At 37.9% G+C, this 20,861-nt stretch overlaps 1 protein-coding gene across 2 annotated transcripts in view; it reads right to left on the bottom strand.

Moving 5' to 3' along the window:
• Nucleotides 1-20,861, bottom strand: part of trip10b (thyroid hormone receptor interactor 10b) — a 23,749-nt gene extending 2,888 nt beyond the window's left edge. The window contains exons 1-13 of one of the 2 annotated variants that reach the window (XM_024259608.2): nt 20,531-20,861; nt 12,841-12,956; nt 12,691-12,744; nt 10,269-10,416; nt 10,104-10,166; nt 9,638-9,742; nt 9,313-9,441; nt 9,069-9,215; nt 7,175-7,336; nt 4,631-4,654; nt 2,329-2,435; nt 1,907-2,039; nt 1,769-1,830 (exon numbers count right to left, since the gene is read on the bottom strand). In XM_024259608.2, the coding sequence (XP_024115376.1) occupies nt 1,769-1,830; nt 1,907-2,039; nt 2,329-2,435; nt 4,631-4,654; nt 7,175-7,336; nt 9,069-9,215; nt 9,313-9,441; nt 9,638-9,742; nt 10,104-10,166; nt 10,269-10,416; nt 12,691-12,744; nt 12,841-12,956; nt 20,531-20,554 (1,274 nt within the window). In that variant the 5' untranslated portion in view covers nt 20,555-20,861. The remainder of the gene's footprint in view (nt 1-1,768; nt 1,831-1,906; nt 2,040-2,328; nt 2,436-4,630; nt 4,655-7,174; nt 7,337-9,068; nt 9,216-9,312; nt 9,442-9,637; nt 9,743-10,103; nt 10,167-10,268; nt 10,417-12,690; nt 12,745-12,840; nt 12,957-20,530) is intronic. The other variant, XM_024259609.2, reaches the window with a different exon arrangement.

Genomic DNA, 20,861 nt, shown 5'->3' with positions numbered 1-20,861 from the left:
TATGTCTAAACAAAACTGAAAACTTAGCCATCCCAGGGAACAACACTTAAAAATGTTCTTTTATACCTTGGTGTTTTAATACAAATGTTATCACATTTTAAATTAATGATTAACTTTACCTATTAAACGTTACCTTTTGAATTGTACCTGTACTCTGCAAAAACTACATCTCAATAAATTTAAAAAAGCCTTGTTTCAAAGAAAAAATGTCTTATTTCCTGTCTTGCAAGACAAAGAATCTTAAAAAGAAAATTTGTCAATAGCAAAATACGAATAAATTTAGAAAACAAGTCTTAATGACTAGAATTTTTTTTCTCAAAATAAGAATATTAGAAAGAGCTTTTTTCTTACTCCATTGGCAGATAGGGTTGATTATTTAAAAAAAAAAAAAATCTTCCAATGGGGAAAAAAAACATTGATTCACAGTGTTCCCCTGCGTATTTGAATTTCTTTATTTAAGGTTTCATGTATTTGCAGATTTTTTTGAGTCTCATGACTCTTCCAGTTTGTCACAAAAACTCAGACAACTCAAGACGCCTGTCGGAAATGTTTGTGTCTGAAGGAAGTGCTGAGAGCGGAGATGAAGAGCACCCCGACTGTCAGCTACCCCCTTCCTCTCTCTATGCCCCTGCATGGAGAAATGGCATCAGCTGACTTGAAAGCAGCCGTAAAAAATCCTGATATGCTGAAGAAGATAATCATGGAGGACAGTTATCATCTGGAGCAGGTGTTTATAATGGACGAATACGGCAAATTCTGGAAGCATGTGCTCCTGGTTTTAAGGCACACAGAGACAGAATGACACTCCTCATGTGCGTTATAAAATATGTTGCAGTGCAGTATTTTGTACTAAATTAAAAAAAAAAAGCTCTTTGTGTTGAGCAATACTCCAATGTTCTTTTAAAAATGTTTTACAAAACATGGTCAAAAGTGTTTTTGATGAGTATGGTTTGGTAACAGACATTCTTTAGCTGCAGGGGTGAGATAGGAATGGGGGCGGGGTCAATTAAATTTACGGATTTGGGGTATTCGCGGATCTCTGTGGTCCCTCACCCCGACGGATACGGGGGGAAATACTGTATTTCTATGGAGCCCTTTTTTTGCAGTGTTTAAACACAAATTGGCTGCAACCCAGTTTCAATACTGTAGAGGTAAAACACTGTAGTTGTGAACAAAAACTAGATGATTTTTAATAGTTTATATACTTGATATAGTTGAACAGTTTCAGGTCGATAGAAAATCATGAAACAGGTTGCACTGCATACACATGGGCTGCAGAGATTAGTCTAAAAGTCTTAAGATTTTAGATTTTTTTTAAATAAACAAAAAAATCTGCCAATGGAGTAAGAAAAATGGTCTTACCAAGAATTCTTACTTTGAGAAAAAAATGATAGTCTTTAAGAAATGTTTTTTTTAGATTATTTTGCCTTTATTTGTCTAACACGGCAGAAAATGTGATATTTTTTTTTCTTGAAACAAGGCTCTTTTTACTTTTATTAGATAGAGTTTTTGCAGTGTGATGTTTCCCACCCAGTGATCTGCTGGTGTCAGCCAGCAGTCACTGCTATCAGTACTGAGGAAACCTCCCGGGTGAAAACTGAAAGGTTCTTCTCACATAAAGTGGTCCAGTTGGAATCCTAACAAATAACCTCCCTGGCTCAGCCACATGTGTTGGTCAGCCACATGCTGCTTCCACCGTTCCAGCTTACATAAGGAGATGAATTTTCTGAAAAAAGATGAAAGTTTTATCTATCCATGCAGGCCTTACCCGTGTTGAAAGTTGTTGTTACTGGGCGATTCCTCTCCTCCCACTGCTTCCGACAGCCACGTCTGACATGAAAAAGATTTTTTTATAGGGTCAAAAACGATTACCAGTGATTTGTATGTATTCGAGCATGTGCAGTACCTCGTATTTATTCAACTCCCCCTTCAAGCGGCTCATTTTCTGGGACGTTTCTGAGATCTGTGGTTCCAGACTGGCAGGGTCTCCCATCTGTGGATTCTGCTCGTACACGCCCTTCATCTTATCCAGTGCTTCACTGAGGTCAGACAAAATCCAGTTGCTTAGAAAACGTGAGTTCTGCATCAGCATCAGTAATTCCAACTGAAAGAGTGCAGCAACATTTGTTTTCTTTTAAAGAAACCCACCTTATATTTTCTATATTTCTTATATTTATACCTAGTTTGATTTAAAACAGTGTAAAGTTCAAAACTTCAGAAATCAGTTTTGGTTAATATTCAAAATATGAAAAGAAATGTTTTGGATCTGCCCTCTGAGCATGTCTGGAAGCTGCACATTTCTATGTACAAACAAGTTGACCTCTTCACCTTTGGTCCTGAGTCTTCTGCAGATCTTTGCTGATTTCCTCGATCTTTGCCTGCAGCTTCTTCTTCCTCTGCTCCGGAGGAAGGTGAGAGAAATCCTCTGACTGCGCCTACATGAACACAGACACACAAAGCAGTAACACACACAACACAGTTAGCAGCTTGATCATCATACAGGAGTAGACACTTGACAGCCTGCTCCTCTTCTCTCTATTGATGAGTTATGGACAAAAACAGACGGGTTAGACACAATCTGAACTCTCAGAGCTGAGGTGTGAGCTTTGTCTTCTGTCACTTATAGAATATAGGAGCACACAAAGGTTGAACTATTTTTTTATATAACTCATTTGGTGCATAAATCCATATGATGAACAGGGGGATCAGCTTAAAAAAAACATCCCAGAATGCTTCATACCTTTTTACACCCAAATAGAGGACCACTGATTAGCATGTCTGATTAGTCTATTTTGGTTAATAAAATCACTAAGACAGAAACAACAGAGAGAACTTTCATCTGTGACGCCATACAAATTAAAATAAAAAAAAAAGGTTCCAGAAGATCTAAGAATCATGGTGCACTTAGGAATTTGAGATCTGAACAACTGATTTATCTGAACTTTTTGTTTTTACTGGAAAATCCAAAAAGTGTTAATTTATTAAATCCCTAAAGGTTTTTTTTTCCAAGGCTAAAAAAACTGTCCATTTATTTTAGAGGAAATAATTCAAAATTTCAGAAATAGAAGTCCTGTCATTATTCAATTTTAATGTCCAATTATGTTAAAAAAAAAGGCTTTGGATGTGGATTTCATCAAATACATCAAATTGTAAATTGAAATGTCAGCTGAGAATTGCATATTACTTTGAATTATGACTGAAAAAAATTCCATAGTTTCTAAATATGTAAAAACATCAGTAAAAACATTTTTTGTTTTATTACATTTTTGAGTTATAATATTCCACTAAAATGGGTTTGCAAAAACACAACCCGTTTAGTCACTTCTAGAAAACACTTGAGTTTCTAATCTCATGCATAAAAACTACATGTATATATATTTTTTTTCACTAAGATTTGAATGTTTTTGTTGACATAAGAAAGAATCTGTTATAAGAATTGCTCAATCCATGGGTGATCACAGTAACACTGAGGATCGGTGCACGACTGTGTTTGATTCTTATGAAAAACCTAAAGAAAAAAGACTTTAAATTCTAAAAATAAACTACTACTTTAGAGGGACATATTTCAATGAGAACTACTAAAACTAGGAGATTTTAGGTTTTTTTCTCAAGTTAGTTTTGTAGCTTAAAAGGTAATTTGGAGGTAATTTCCCCCTTTGTTAAATCAATAAAGTTTTATTCAAAAAAATTAAAAATGATCTCTTCAATGTCTCTTAGTTGATGTAACACAAATAATTTTAGTATTTATAATATATTATATAATAATATTAATCATTTGTGCCTAAAGTAATCTACTTTTGAAAATGTAACCGTCATATTTTCCTTTCACAAATCAATAGATCTTTCTGGAACCCTGTACAGAACCTTACATGTGTGTATGGTTTGGTTATCTACATTAAATAAGTCATTTTGTTATGACATCACAGAGGAAAGCTTTGGTTTATTTCCCATTAAAGTCACATTTCACATTAATGCAACAATTCCTGAAATGAAAAAAAAAAAACAACCTCTTGTACCAAAAATATACAGTAAATTTATTAAAGAGTAACTCCACTTGGATGTTTTTACTCAACAGAAAAAACAATAACTTTCTGTTACTATAGAGATAAACATGGTGACATCACTGATTTGATTTTTTATAAAGTATAACATTTTTCTATCACCATCCAGACATTTTCGTGCAAAAGTGACACTAAAAAAAACACCTCTTCTTATATTTAAATGTAAACAAGAAACAATGTTAAGGACAAAAAATGTAATTTTAAGTATGTGGCTCTAAAAATTCTGAAGGAAAAACAATCGTGCCTAACGATCAAGATAGCATATATTTAAAGAAACTTTTATTTATTTTTATTTTTTTTTTGGTTTTGTAGAATCTGCAAAATGTCTGCAGAGGAACTGAAACCTGCCTCTAGTGTTTAATTCAGGAACTGCAGCTTTGAGAACTTCACATTAAAAGTGTTTGCAATCTGTAGCTCTATTGAAACTGCTTTTTACCCAGAGGTCCTTGCAGAACATCTAATATGGAGTTACTCTTTTAACAGTGTTTCACAGCAAAGGGAGTCCGACACCACATCCCGTTATCCCAGCACCCCTCCTGTTGATCCTGTGTGTAGCAATAAAGTTTTACCGTGTGCTTGTCTGCATGAGATGTCTAGACAAAAAATAATAAAAAATAACATTGAGTGAGACAAAGGGGCAAAACACACTTCAGCAGATGCTACAGATTACCTGCGTGGATCACAATGAAGTATTTTATGAATCAAGAACAAAAGATGTGAAAAGAAAGGAGTGAAGCAAAGGAAGCAGGGCAGAGGAAGGTAGGCCGAGACGCAGCGTTGATGTGAGAAAAAAAAGAAGAGTGAGTCAAAGAGCAGGAGAGGTTTTGCAATAATGTGGATACAGAGTTACAGAGTCGGAGTTGTTTTGGAGCATGTCTGTGCAGCTGCCTGGAATTAGAATCAGCCCAGAGGGATACAGGTCACTGGATGAGATATGAAAGGAATGTCAGTTTAGAGTTATACGTGTGTGCATGTGAGTGCGAGAGATGATAATTTTGCAATTTCAAAAAGCCAGAGGGGAGGGGGTCTTGATTATGCATTTAACGGAATTGTTCAGCAAAAAAAAAAAAAAAAAAAAAAAGCCTTTAAGCTTTATTTGAACTTTACGTTTCCTTAATTCTGTCTCCAACCAGAAACACGTGTGGGAGCAGTTAACATGAAACATTTTCCTGATCATTATTTGTCTCTTAAAACTATTAATGTGTATTATATGAGTAAAAATGTGTCTTTGGGAAATATAAACATTTAGATAACTTTATTGAAACATAAGCATTGGACTCCTTCACTTCAATGAAAATTGTGTTTTTAACATAATGGAGGACATGTGTTAAAAAAAAAAAGAAGCTTAAACTTGTATTTCTGAGTATTTCTTTAAACAAGTTGTTGTGAATAGGAACAAATGAAGAAATGATGGTGGGTGGGCCACAAACTTCACTCCGCAATGAGGAGGGGAAGGGGGGCGGAGTTGCTCCTTGCCAAAGGTGAGAGGTGACTTTCTAATAAACTACTGCCTTTCTGCATGAACTAAGTCGTAGAAAACTATATGTTTTTTGAAGTTTCGGCTACAAATCGCATAATTAAAACCAGTGAGAATGCTTTACAGTAGATGAAAAGTTTTTATTGAGAGTCATTGTTAGAAGTTTTTTTGTATCCCGATAATGATCTGGTTTTGGCTGTTCTTTGTTCTAATGTATTTTTTTTTGCCTTAAATTATCCAGTTTTTTTTTATTTCTAGGAATCATATTCTAAAATATTTATCTAAAATACTTAATAAAATATTTTAGCTTTTACTTCTTCTTTTTTTTTTTTTTTTTACTCTAAATCATACATTTTGACTGCTTTTTGGACAATCATCATTTGTAGGCAATATCTTTCTTTATTATTAAGTTGACTCTTTACTGTCTTGGTGTTTTGTCCAGTTCTAGTCTATAAGACCATGGCTATGTTTAAACTCCCTTACTACTCGCTATATAATGCACTATATCTTGCATTCGCCATTTTTAGACCTATAAAAATCTACAATTCCAAAATCGAGTGCCCTAGAATTTCCCAGAAATCTCACTACATTAGTGAATATAGACCACAATGCATTGCGCTTGAAAAATTTTTGCAAAAAAAACAAGATTTTTTTTGATAAACCATCAACATTTTCATCATCAGAACACAGTGGAGTCCTAAGTAGATGCGGTAAAATGCTCGTATTGATTAGTTTTTTTCAATTCATGAAATTGGTGACGTCATTCTTGCTGTTTAAAAAAATAAAAGTAGTGAGCATGGTGTCTGAATTGCGTTTAAAATCCAGGGCACAAGATAGTCCTGCACTATATGTTTTTTTTTTTAGTAAGTAGGGATTGGGGTGGGAATTTTTTAATTCCAACATTTCCTACGTTTACAGAAACCTTAGTTCAGTCAGTTTAGTTCCATCAGCTGTCATGCAATCCCACTCTGAATGCAGATCAGCACAGTTATTACTGTTACCATGAACTCTCAAATTATCTGTTTAACTGCTCAAAGGTCTAATTTACTTTCTATTAACATGATGCTACATGTGATTAAAACATTGCACTGCTTCCCAGAAGGTTTAAAAACAGTATGAAAATACTAACCATGGTGCATGCAGGGAAGTCTATATAGGGATCTATATTAGTCAGTGCATGCAGGGAAGTTTATATTAATGATCTATATTAGTCAGTGCATGCTGGGAAGTTTATATTAGTGATCTATATTAGTCAGTGCATGCAGGGAAGTGTGACACCACTGTGGGAGCTGTAGCACATACTGGCTTAAATCCAATTTAAGGTCATTTTAATATTCAAATCCATGGAAACGAAGTGGTTTAGGGTTAAGGTTGAGCAATGCGGGTCTGTCTATGCAGCAGCTGATCATGCTCATTAGTTCTACCTCATTTATGTGGCCATTTTAGCTTTTTATAAGTTATTCACTTAATCCCATTTAGTGACTTTATTATTTTTATTTTTTCCTTTATTTTTTGTGAGTTTTTTACAATGAAAGAGGTGGAAGCAGTGGTGGATGAGGCTACAAAAAATGTTTGACAGACTTTTAAGGCAAAAGCATAAGAACAGAAAATGATTGTCCACATGGTGCAAGTTCACCTTGTGTTTCTTTCCAAAAAGCCGAAGCTTGCCGCGCACTTTTGGAGGGTTGAGGTTGGATTCAGAAATGGCTTTTTTCACTCCCTGGTTGTAGTCTTCAAACTCCACATCCCCGGGTCGTTCAAACCCAGATTTATGATGTTCTATTAAAAGTTTGGAGTCCTGCGGAGAGAAAAGACAAATAGACTTAGACACACAAAGAATACACAAAAATACAGAAATTATCCATTCGTGATCATTCACATTTATGCCAAAAATGGAAAAATATTCAATTAAAGGGGAATTGATTAATATACAAACTAGGTTTATCAAATGTATTGACACATTTTCTTAAACAGATTTTCTGCAAGTTTTAAAGATAAAAAAATAAAATTTTGTAGATTAACCAAATGAAACTAGCTCAAGCTAAACTTTATCTGGGCTATTTTTTTTCTGACAAACGGTATGCATTTTATTAGGAGCAAAAAACATGAGTGTCATAAATAAGGCTTAAAATCAGTTATATTTCTGCTTTAAACTGATTTTAAAACTGATTTAATAAAAGTCTGGCAGGTAATAAAATAATACTTAAAATACCCCAATATTCTGTTTTTAGCTTTGTCTGTGGTTTTAGTCACTGAACAGAAGAACTCAGGAAAAAAATAATAAAACAAGAATATAACTTTTCATACTAGATAATGAAATTATACATAAATTAGAAAACATTTAGGATTTTTCTCTTTCTTCTTTGAACTGAAAAACCGTATCAAAACCCGATAAAAAATATCTTTATATTGGGTTGGGAGGACGTAGTGTGTTTGTCATAATGTTTCTTTTTTGTCTTGCTTGTGGTTTTTTTAAAATGGAAAATGTGTTTGTGAAGTACCTTGAGACACTGTAAGAAGAAAAGCGCTCAACAAATACATTTTGATTTGATAATCCATAAAACTTCAACACAAGGATTCCTTTTCACGTTTAGGTGAATCAGGGCCTTGCACAAGGTCTAACTGTGCTCAGAAGCTTATTTACATCATTGGACTAAGTTTACTCAACCTAGAAAGTAAAGTGCACGCATGCACTTTGCAAAAGCAATAAACACTCAGGAGGGTTGTAAGCAGCTTTTGCAGGAACTGGAGCTCAAATCCATTGAAGCCACGTCAAACTGGAATCTGCACCCTTTCAGGAATGTTGTTGAACAAAAGCCAACGCAAAAGCCTGAAAGTAATAGTCTTTATGATGATGAGTGAGTTTTTACAGCCATCAATATGATTAAACAACACATTCTCATTCCCAAGTAGTCACACATTGACACATTGGTTAAGGACCCAAAAATTGACATTTTGAGTGTCCCAACTCGTTGTTTTTTTACATGCTGGCTGTCAAGGCTCCCCAACCTCCGGTACTGGGACCTGGACCGCACTAACTCTAACCCTAACCCGGTACAGAGCGCAGATCAGTACAGGTACCAATTTTGGACGCTGGACGGACCAGGCTAGGTTTAGGGTAGGATACCAGGTCAGAGTATCGGTAGAGGTTCGGTCAGCGTCCAGTACCACGTCCGACAAAACAACTGGACCTCTGAATTAATTGGAACAGCCAGTAAAAACCCCCGAAACATTCATTTTTGGCACGGAGGGTCCTTACAATTTGGGAATGAGAATGTGTTGGATTAAAAAATTGTAAAAAATTGGAATTTGTAAGTGTTTTTTGAAGAAAAATGACAAAAATCAAATACATTTCCCAAAAGAAGAGAATTAACTTTACATCTACACAATATGACACCATTCATGTCAGCTCTTGCCTTTTTTTGTTTGTCTTATAGCTTCAAATTTACTAAACATTTAAGTGAGAGATTGATAGACTGTTTCATAGAAGAAATGCCATCACAGTGTGAAAAACGTCAATGCAAACGTACCTTCTTCTCATCGATTCTTTGCCCCGCTGCAATAATTCCATCCAGACACTTCGTGATTATGGGCAGAACGCTCTTCTCAATTTCTGAAAAGCGACAATATTTCTCCGCCAGCATCCTGATCCTCCGTTCATCCATGTCCTGCAGTTTCTGTTCAGGAGATATTCAGCATATTTGTTTAGGATACATTGTTGTTGGGATTCTTATGTGGTCGATTCATGTATGAGTTAGAGGAGTCTAATCTCACATTGAAGATCTGTGGTACGTCAGAGTAATAGTGGGACTTCTGTTCCTTGTTGTATTTCTGGAGCTCTGCAGCATAGTCCGTCCTGCACTCGTCTGCTATGTGCGTCCGTGTATTTGCATGCTGTTTGGCCTATAGAGAAAAAGATAAATTCATGCAATGAGGTGAAGAAAAAAGCAGCAAAGAAAAACCAGGAAAAGGTGGAAGAGAAAAGAAGGAACAGAGTCAGTCAATTGTGTTAAACCATAATCAAAGAATTCATTGAAGTAAAAAAAATCCAAACAAAGGAAAACAATGTAATATCAAGTCAGCTTTGGTTTCTGCGTACTTTGTCCACATCCGGCTTGGTAGCGTTGGGATCATTATCGATTTTTTCTGCTTGTTGTGTTGCTTTCTCAGCTTCTGCCCACTCCTTGGCAGAACGCTTTTTTATCTGTAGAAATAAACAAACAGAAAAATTTAGCACAACTTAAGCAATGCGACAAAGCAATGAGGAGGAGATTGTGTAGTTCTAAATCATTGCAAGAACTAAGGTACACAAAGGTTCTTAGAGTTTATGTCACAACAGATGTACCCTCCCTTATAAATATTAATAACTGTTCAGAACTTTGAAAAACTACATAATAATAACTCATAATCAATCATTTATAAAAAAGTACCTTGTGTTTTCTAAAAAAATCTATTCAGACATGATGGGAATGCTTTGACAAATATTTCTATCACAAGATATCTTACGTGCAACAATTAGATGATGTGAATTTCATCTGGACAAAAACACAAAACGAGTGACTCACACTTTCTAGGTGTTTAAAAGAGCTCTCTAAGTTCTGCTGGGCCTTTTTAACATCCAACAGGTGCTGAAAAGAGAAGAGGTGACTATAAATGCATGGCAGGTTAAAGTGGTGACTTAATGCGGTAAAGCAATCCGGTGATGTTTCTTACACCCCTTCTTTCCTTACATTTTTGCGCTCCGCTTTGAGGTCCTGTAACTGCTTAGTGAGGTCGACATAAATGGTGGTGCTCATGCTTTCGGCAATGACCTCTCGCTGCCCCGCGTAGTCATTCAGCTCATTCAGGATCTCCTGGAACGCTGCATGGTTGCTGTATCTGCAATAGAGAGGACCAGGAGTTTTTTTTTCCCCAGCAAATATGGAGATTTAAATGCTAGTTATATTGACCTCTTCTCCGACAACTGTATGTCTTACTTCCTGTTTAGATTATTGTAACTCTTCACTCTTTGGTCTTACTCAAAAAACACTCAATAAGCTCCAACTCGTCCAGGACTCATCTCCAGAACCCTTTCCTTTGGTCATATCACCTCCATTCTCCACCAGCTGCCCTGGCTTCCCACAACAGATCCAAACTCCTGCTGTTTACCTTTAAGGCCCTCCATAACCTGGCTCCTCCTTATCTTTCCGACCTCCTACCGACACTCCCTCTCACTCTCTTCTGTCCAGCTTTCTGTTTCCCCGCCCCAACTCGTCACCGTGAGGAGCCAAGCCTTCACCTGCTCTAGAATTCCCTTCCTTCTGATCTCTGTATCAAACTCACCTGTTTAAACCTCCTTTTTCACTCTGATTCACTTTTGATTTTCTATCAACTACTATTTATTGTGTTTTTATTGAATATTTTTGTGAACTTACTGACCTTTCTTTAGTACAGTAAAGTGTCCTTGAGTTCCTTGAATGGCGCTTTTAAATAAAATGACTTATGATAAACTGGCGGCTGAGGCTTTTATGATGTGGGTACAGTCCCAAACAAAGTTCTCACACAAGCTAGCTAAAAAATTTGGAAATTCATGGCAGATTTGTCCCATTTAATATGAAAGAAAGAACAGAAAAGCCTGCAGGGGTTGACATACAACAACCTTTAAAGTTTGGAAAGTCATACAGTAGCATTAAGCTAAGCACCTTGTCTAACTAGTTTAACCACTAGGTAGACTAGAGGCCTGATTTACTCTGACCTCTTGTAAAGAGTGCAAGATATGAGCAAACGATTTACACCCACAAACTCTGTAGATCAGGCTCTTGACGTTCTACTCCTGGTCATGAACCCACTGAGCTGCTTTCTGTCATAAAAATATATTTTAGTAGGTTTAGTGAGGCAAAAAGAGCAAAAAATGAAACAAAAGAAAGAAAACAGAAAGCTTCAAAGTTACTGAGAAGTTTATAGATGCTCTTTCACTATAGTTTCACCAGCTTTTCCTGAAGCAGTTTGTTGTTCCTGCAGGATCTTTACCAGATACAGCTGTTTATGCGCTTAAAAAATAGATATATGCCACCAGATTTGGTAAATAAAATGCATTTTTGGTACCTTACGAAAGGTGATAAAATGTCCCTGCACGGTGGCCACAGATGTTTTTAGAAAAAGTCAAAATTTCATACCAACCGAATGTTTTTTTCTCTAAAAGTTGACACTGATCAATTTTGAGGTCGTGCGGTGGCAGTCAAGGGACAGGCGGGGATGACTCCTGTCAGGAGTCAGAGCTCTGTCTCCCACTCTGGTCACCAATGGGTGCCGCTCACCTGACTCTCACCTGCGATCCTCAACCCGAGTCTTAAGCAGCGCACACAGCCACGCTCAGTGCGAAGTATTGTTTGTGCCACTCTGCCTTCATACTGAGCGATATATCCTGATCTGTCTTCTTGTGTTCCTGATCCTGATTCTTGCCCGACTCTGTCTCTGTCTCCCTCCTGCTCTTGACCCACGCCTGGACTATGACCACTCCAGCCTGCTCTCTGATAATATTATGCCAGAGTCTGATCTCTACCTGCCTGACCCTGCTTTAGCTTTATCAACTTTTAGCTGTGCTTGACTCCTGCCATCCTGTCTGTGATAAAAAACCTGCTAAACGTAGAACCAGACGTCTGCCCGTTTGTGACAACTTCATTATGAAATCAGGCGACATCTACGCAGTCATAGGATGGATCGTCAACCGGCAGCAGCTCTGACTGGACTGATCGATGTATAAATGTCTTTGGACGACGGCTGTCCATATCAAGTGCCACCAGCCACAAGGTAGCCTGGGGGTATATAAAAAGCCAAACAATGTTGATGCCTGATGGCTCCTGTCTACATTCGTGATTACAAAAAATGAATTGGTTGGTGGCATAAAATCTTTAATATTCTCCCGAGTTTCCGCATTGCGCAGTGGCAGTTGTATTTGTGACCTTAGCCTAACATTTTTTGGAATCATATGGGGGTTCTATTCAAAGAAAGATGATCAATTTCAAAAAAACAAAACAAAACAAAAAAAAAAACACTGAAACTTAAAAAATAAATAAGCTATTATGCCCCTTTATTAGGGGATTTAAAAGCAAAATGATATGGACTTTCATGGTGCATTTCCGCCTTCTTAAAGACCCATAACCTGCTTCTTACTTGCAGTCCTGGTCATCTTTATTTCCTCTTTTGTTGTACTTCTTTGTCAGATTCCTGTTACACAGTAAAAAAACAATAATAGGTAAATTAGTGTTGACATAAAGAAGCGGCACAATTAAGGTGCAGATTTCTATAAATGTTCACGTTCACCTGAGCTGCTTGGCGTAGTTTTGCTCAATGTCCGTCCGCTCCTTCACAAACTTGATGTAGCGCTCCATCAGGTCCAGGCCGGACTGAGTGTGCTTGTCGATGACATCATACTGGTCCTGTGAGAGCAGCAGCACGGAGACACATGTTTGCACAGATATGGTGAGTAACAGCTGACTCTGACTGATGTGAAACAAGGTGAAGGATTTCCATGCAAAACAGACGTCCAAGAATTTTGTTTTTCCATTTTTGTCAAAATCTTTCAGTTGAACTTCATTGTGGTCCATTTAAGCTCATTATCCTTGATGTGTTCACAGGATTTTTTATTTTCATGTTTATGTTAAGTGTTGTGTTATCAAAAAAAGCACATGAGAAAACACCAAGAGATTCTACAACTGGCCAGACACTTGAAATACTTCGTCCTGCCAGCTCCCTAAAGTTTCTGACAATCTCTGACTAAGGCCGTGTGTGCACTGATAAGAGAGTCTGCAAACTGATAACAGCAGAAGACTTCATACTCCTACTCTGCTTTCTTTCTTTTTATGCATGAAATGTCCATTTATATTAGAATATTTTGTTTCTGCAGATCAATCAATGTGTTGTAGACTGTAACAAACTCCATCATGTTAATCAGTCTGAGTTGTTTCTGCTTTTCTTGAAGGGCCAAAAGGACTTTGGCACCAACTGTCCTTCCAGAAAAAACATTGGATTGTGGTCATATTGGGATTTTAATCTGTTCAGGCCCCACTGTGACACAGTCCAGGATGTGATTATGTTTTTACTGTCGGACCCACTTATTTGTTAAGTCTATATGGATCCAGTGCATGTGGAAATTGACATTTTTCTACTTGTGGGATCACTAACACCTTAACGAATAACAAGACCTCTCTGCTGTTATTTATTTATCTATTTTAACTCCCAAAGGTCCATCAGGGGACACTTGTCAGACTTTGGACTAAATTTTACTTGGCTTTGCAGAAAATGAACATTTCTGAAAGGTTAGCAGAGCAAAAAGAGTCCTGAGCCAAAAAAAAAACAAAAAACCTTCCCCTCTCTTTTACTGGGAGCTTTCTGTTTACACTATATTCCCACCCTATTCCCTAACTACTAAAAAACTATATAGTGCAGGACTATATGGTGCCCTGGAATTTAAAAACAATTCGGACACGATGCTCAATGTTTTTCTTTTGGTATTCTGGACACCAGATAAGATTTGAAAAAGTGAAAATCGAATCAATATGAATATTTCATGGCGTCTATTTGTGACTCCATTGTGTTTTGATGACGAATATATGGATGGTTTATTCAAAATATACATGTCAACATGTTTTTTTTTGCAAAAAATTGCAATGCAATGCAGTCTGTACTCACTGATGCAGTGAGAATCGATGCATGCTAGTTTTTTGCAAAGACTTCTGGGAAATTTTTAGTGCACACAATTTTGGAATTAGCAGATTTGGACAGCTCTAGAAATGAGGTACATATATAGTGCACTATATAGTGAGTAGGGGGGATATTCGGACATAGCCTCAGTACTGTTAGCTTACAACTCCTCTCAACCGCAACCTAACAAGTGCAATAAAAATGGTGACCAATATCAGACCTATCCAGTTGTAGAATTTTGAGCCAGATTCCAGCTCAGATGAGGAAAGCAAAGACGTACGTGGATCTATTTGTCTACAAGTGGATGCATCAGAATGGAGCAGAGCAGGGAGTTTGTGGCCTGCTGCTGTAACTTCTACATCACAACTTCAAGCTTTTTCCAATTGTATTTTTTCTTCTGCTCCTGAATCATCACAAATTGAATAAAGAAATACTCCGAAATTCAATTTTGAGCTTAATTTTCATCATACGTGTCTTCCATTATCAGAAAAATGCCACAAAAACATATTAAAAACACCATTTACATCATAGTGTGTCTTTAAACCCAATCAAAATTCCAAAAAATACATTTGCATTTTTGTCTCAAGCACAAGGCAAAATTTACACTTGTTACAAGAGTTTATAAAAATAAATGCATACATATTACATAAAGGTGTATTCCCTCAGCCAATTGTCAAACCAGACAGCCATTGGCTGCTGAAAGCCTCCAATGAGCTGGGACCTGTGAATATCGTACCTGCTTATGTACACAGTTACACACCCAAGTCCAAAGGTATAGTCGATCAACAAAGGAAACACCTGCTTACATCCTCAGCCCTGACTTATACAACCAGTCTGCATTTGTTCTGCTAACATGAGCTATCGGGTTTGTAAGACATATTGCTGCAAAACAAACATGGCTTTATGCGGACTTTGTTATCATGCACCAGTTCATATGTGGAACATCAAATAAAAGAGGAATGCACATAAATTCTCCACTTGGTTTAAATGAAGGCATTAGTGTTACATTTGTATCTTATAAGAACAAATCCTCTCACCCTCTATGTTTGTGGACAAACTGACATGTGGCTGTCCCAGAATTTGGTTTTTGGAGGTGACAGCCAATGTTTTTAACATGTTTTGTGGCATTTTTATTATGAGGGAGTAAATATATAAAGTAAATTAATCTTAAAACTGTGTTTCGGAAAGTTTCTTTATTCAAATCAAGGTGAATCAGGAACAGACAAGAAATCCTGTTGGAAAAAGCTTGTAGGTGAAGCTAAAATTGCCAGGCCACAACCTCCCTGCTCCACTCCATTCTGATAGATCGCTTGTAGACAATTACATCTATGTACATCTTTGTTTTCCTAGCCTGAGCTGGCATCTGACTCTAGCCCTGATATCGCTCGCCATTTTTATGGCACCGCTAACGTTAAGCTAAGTTTGTAAGGGGCTGTAAGCTAGCTGGAGAGAGTGTGAACAGATGGATGATGGGATATGGGGGTGGGCTTACTTCACGCCAACAGTTCCACCAACAACTGAGAGGTGAAATTCTAATTAACTACTGCAACTTTGAAAAAACTATGTCCTAGAAAAACAATATATATATATATTTTTTTATTTTGGGTAAAAACAATTTAATCATAATTTAATGACCACTGGAACACTTTTAAAACAATAGATTAAAAGATGATCAGGATGGTACTTGAAGTCAAAGAAGAGACAAAACAAAAATTACCTTTGACTCTACAGCAAAATCAAAATAAGCTTTGTAAACTCAAATTTCACATGTTGCTGTTTGTCTCATCTAAAAGATTTTAAACAAATTATTTATTGGAAATTATTAAAGGGGCCACACCATCAAAAATAACTTTTTGAGTTTTTAAGTGTATCATGTTGTTCATTCCTCTCTTATAAACAACCCCAAAGCGTTATTTTGAGCCGGTCATGCATTTCGGTGTAATCCTCTAAAAACCTGCTCTCTCAACAGCAGCCCCTCCCATACCCACAAAAACAAGGGGTCCTCACAAGCTTACATCACAAGTTGAGGACCCCCCCCCCCCATCCAGGAAGAGTCTGTTCCACTCTCAGGCTAACACAAAACACTTTATCTGCAAAGCTAGCAGTGGTCAGCCTGCTTTGAGAACCATAGGGAGAATTTTGGGAATGATCGCCCGGGCTACACAGTATGTACATCAACATTTAAAAAAAAAATTAATGTTTTTTTTGTGGGTGACACGCTGACGAGGCCGGCTCTATGATGATGTCATGAAATGGGTGGCACCCTCAAGGAGCGAAAGGCAGTGCCTCATAGATCAAGTCGTTTTACTTCAGAGTATGAAAAGAGTTCACAAAAATAACTCATATTTTATAAATAATTTGGGTTGTTTGTGTTCCAAAGGTAATAAATGATTATTTACAGACATATTTTACTCTGAATGACTTTAGGGTATCTTGAAATGACATGTCTGTGTTACTAAGTGAAACTAAAACTAATTGTTAACCAAACAATACAAACTTGTATTCAATTTATAACAGATAATATTTTTTAACCTACTGCTTCATTTAATACCTGATAAGAATAAGCCTCACCCATTGGATTGTATTTGCCCATTTGAAGCTGGTTTTGCAGCTTTGTTGTAGTGGCCACGTCAACCTGACTAACTCGTGCTTTCACTTTTCCTCAAAACGGAAGTGCAAGTGTTGCCCTTTGGATGGTAGTCAAGAACATTTACTAAACTGTACTACAACCCTTCAGAAGATCTCAGGCCTATTTAGACACACAGGTTCCCAAGGAAACAAGATGCAACTTTAGTTTTAAAGGATAAATGGAGGGATGGAAAGCTTCCATGCTCCAGTGCACAAAGACACACCCTCCTATAAAAGTGTATTAGGAGTAGGGAACAAACAATTTCAATAGTATTCCTCCAGAGATCCTATGTTTCTGTACACATGTCCAAGTTTTTGAAACACACACCCGCACACACACACACGCAGAAGCCTGTCGAACAGGTAACAGTTGTGCTTCGTCTCACACTTTTGTCTACAAAACATGACGCACGGTGAAGGAGTCTCCCAGGACAATGAATCTAAACATTCTGCACGCATGGAGTGTCTGCATCTGGACACACTCTGCCTCGGGGTGTTCTTGTTGAGTCTTTTTGCGCAACTCTAATAAAGAGCGCACATTTGATGTGTGTTGGGGTTTAAAGCTGTTGTGGCACAAGAAACACATACTTAAGGCTTCAGAACAGTCCCTGATGTCTGGGGCTGGGAGGAGGCAGTGGAGGGGGACAATGGGGCGACAAGGATCGTGCTGGGAAGGAGCGCTGCAGGGAGGTGTTTGGAAGTTGTGACGGGCGGTGTCGATAAAGAGATTCAGTAAAACATGTTTTCAGACACATTCTTGAGCGGCTCACTTTTGCTGCTACGCCCAATTACTTTAGTGAATTCCATCTGCGTGTTTGTCTGACAGCAGGAAATACAGACAGTGAGACAGAAAGAGTTGTGGAATGAGATTATCATTCTTAGCTGTGTACCTCCGCCCTGTGGCTAACTCCCAGGGGCCCAAAACCAGCTGAGCAAGTCTCTACACGCTCTATTATAAAGGAAAAAAAACTGGCAGACACTTAGGTGTTTTCTGATCCAAGATGACCTCAGGTAAAATTTTAACTTATCTCCATCATAATGTAAAGCTGCCAAGCAAAAACGCTGATTGTTGCTAGTCATGTTTACATCACAATCAGCTTGCATTGCTTTTTACTAAAGTAAGTGAAACCAATCAAAATAAAAAAAAATATAAATGATTTTGGTTGACACTTGGCATCTGGTCCTTCCTGAAGAAAGAAAAACTGAAAATCTTAAGTCTAATTAAATGAGGAACTACAGGTATATTGAAAACAAAACAATGAGTCACATATAAGACCCCACATCCTTGTAAATACCATTCTCTGAGGAAGTGTGTCAAAAGTTTCCAGTTTCCATAAAACGCAGCGCGGCCTCCGAAGCAGACTTTGGCTCGGTTGCCGGTTGTGAGGCTAAACTTGTGCTTGTAAGTATGTCAGCTTTATGAGAGGTCCCCACCTCCACAGCCACTTCAACCAAAACCACCACCCCCCCATGGAGAAGGAATGCAGCCGGATAGCTACGAGAAAGAGGAAGCACCTGATAAAATGTCAATCTTGATGTTCAGTCATTGGGTTTGAAGAGGATGAGGTTTCATTTTCATTGCTACTTTTATAACCTCTGACTGTTGCGGGTCCAATAAAAACGTGTGTCATGGATTGGTCAGAAACCGTTGAGACATGCGCTGCTTTTTAGTCATCTGTCGGCTAGTGAACAGGCTGCTTTCATGTCTGCATGACCCTTCTGCGGCTTTCGTGTAACAAGCTGTGACACAAACCTGACCTCAGGAGAACAAAAATGTGCACCTTTTGACGCAGGTTTTACACTGCTTCCGTCATGCTCAGGATTTTTATCAGGATTCTGATCGATCGGACAGATCTGAGCCACACACGTCTAACGAGAGGTTTCCTAAACGGAGACGGATTACACATAAAACAAAAGCTGGTTGTTAAATCTGAGGGATTAGTTAGCTGGAACTGAATCTGAGACTGGCATTTCACCCAGAATTCAGGGGAAAGTTTGCTGTTCAAAGCAGACGCATTCTTTTAGACAACAGTCAAATAAAATGTGCTACAGTTTCCTTAAAACTACCACTTTTACTATCATCTCTTCATCAAAGCTTTTGTTTTAATTCAATTTTAAAAAACTGATAGATGCTTTGCTAACTTCAGTTTATAAACTGACAGCTGAAATAATTTAAGCTGCAATTAAAATATCTCCATGTCAAATATGTTACTGTTTACAGTATGTTGATTTGGGGAAACATGATCAAAGTCTTACTATTGACTGTAGATAAAAACTGGACCGAGGGACAGTGATGTCATCCATTTCCGACTCTAATGAAATAATGTCAGTTCAGTCGCCATTTTTTTTTTTCAATACGAATGTCACCATGTTGGAACCAGAAATTAAGCAGTGATTGGATCATCATGTCTATGGCAACCAGACTTCCCAATCAGGGGTAAAAATCCCCAACCACTTGAAAACGAGCCACACAGAATCTGTCAATCAATTGTTTGGAACGTTCAACCCATTGACTGTAAGACATTCGGACCAAGCGACTTAATTCCAGCTGCAACGAAAAGTCAATTCAGTCAAAATGTCTTTTCCTGTGATAAGGATGTTGGAGCCAGACAATTCTGAGTCTGAGTCACCAATCAGGACTGAGCTTGTTGGGAGTCCACGCCCCTTCCACTTTAAGAGAATCTGTCAATCAAATGTTTGGAACATTTCATGTAGGGGCAAGCACATCCTTTTATTCAGGCATCTGATTGGCCAGTTTATAACTTGAATAACTTGAACTACAAAAAAAAAAAAAAATGGATTAGCAATATATTTAAAAAGTGTAGATCAAGAATTCTGACAAAAATAATGACTGAGTAATAGCTGTTTATTTCTTAATAGAAGTTTATTTTGGTTTCTTGGAACACTAGAGGAGGGGTCACTCAGTCCAGTTCTCTTATACAGTCAATGAGCCCTAAAAACTATTAAATAAGGGTAAATAAACATTTTTTTTCTCAATCGTGAAGTGTCGTATATGGCAACAGTGGCAACCAGAACAGATCAAAGGCCCAACATCAAAGCAGAAGGTGAGGAAAAATTCTCTTTGAACTTCGTCAGCAAGAAATACAAGCACCTTTGACCCCATAAAAGAACCACATAGATCATGGGTTCTGTGAGTTCTGCTCGAAATAAGTTCTGGATGGGTTGACTGACAGAGTCAGTCAGGAAGAGGAGAAGCCATGCGCATTTATCTGGCTGCAGCTTCTGTAAAGGAAGGATTTCCTGACTTTCTGTGTGTGGCATACTGAGTTTGACATCGGGACCAACAGGTCAAGCAAAACAAGCAAAGTGATGACAACATTTTCAGAACTTTCTTTCCTCCCAGCAGAACCTGAAGCCAGCTTAGATCAGACGCCCTGATGTTCTGCAGGGATCATATAGAGATTTTTCACAAGTATTCTTGAAAGTTTTTATCTTGATTGTTGAAAACTTAAAGCAAACGTTTTCTTTTTTTAACAGAGTGAAGTCAGCAGTGAGTGTAGACCCTCTGGATCAGACAAACTTGTTTACAGCTTCCCTGGTTGTTCTTGGGGTTTGCGGCAGTAGCTTTAAACTCCTCCGCTGCGGGCTGTCCACTCGCTTTCCTGTTGTTCACGCTCCTAAAATCTCCCGTTCAGACTCGCAGTGTCAGCTGTCAGCTTACCCAAAGGTCGGTTCCCCAGTCCATGTCTGCTGGAGTAGAGCTGTACCGCCGAGAGGAGAAAGACGGAGCTTCAATCCTCCTCGACCTGAAGGGTTCCCTGAAAGCTTGAAAGCGGAGATGGCGGAGGAAACGTTACGAGGAAGTCTACGCCTTCTCCTTGGCACGGACTCGCCCGTCCTGTTTCTTACAGCCAGCTATAGACAAAAAAAAAAACTCGCCCAGGCGCTTTTTTTTTGTTTTTTCCTGAAGCAACTTCAGGTCCTGTGAGGAGGGAGGGTGTTTGTCCCTCTTCATCTCAGAGGCGTTTAAACCTCATAATGTGCACGAAAGT

This window comes from Oryzias melastigma, linkage group LG1 (genome assembly GCF_002922805.2).
Source record: "Oryzias melastigma strain HK-1 linkage group LG1, ASM292280v2, whole genome shotgun sequence".
Classification (NCBI taxonomy): domain Eukaryota; kingdom Metazoa; phylum Chordata; class Actinopteri; order Beloniformes; family Adrianichthyidae; genus Oryzias; species Oryzias melastigma.
The sequence above is the reverse complement of the archived record's forward strand: the minus strand, read 5'-3'. Positions and strand labels throughout refer to the sequence as shown.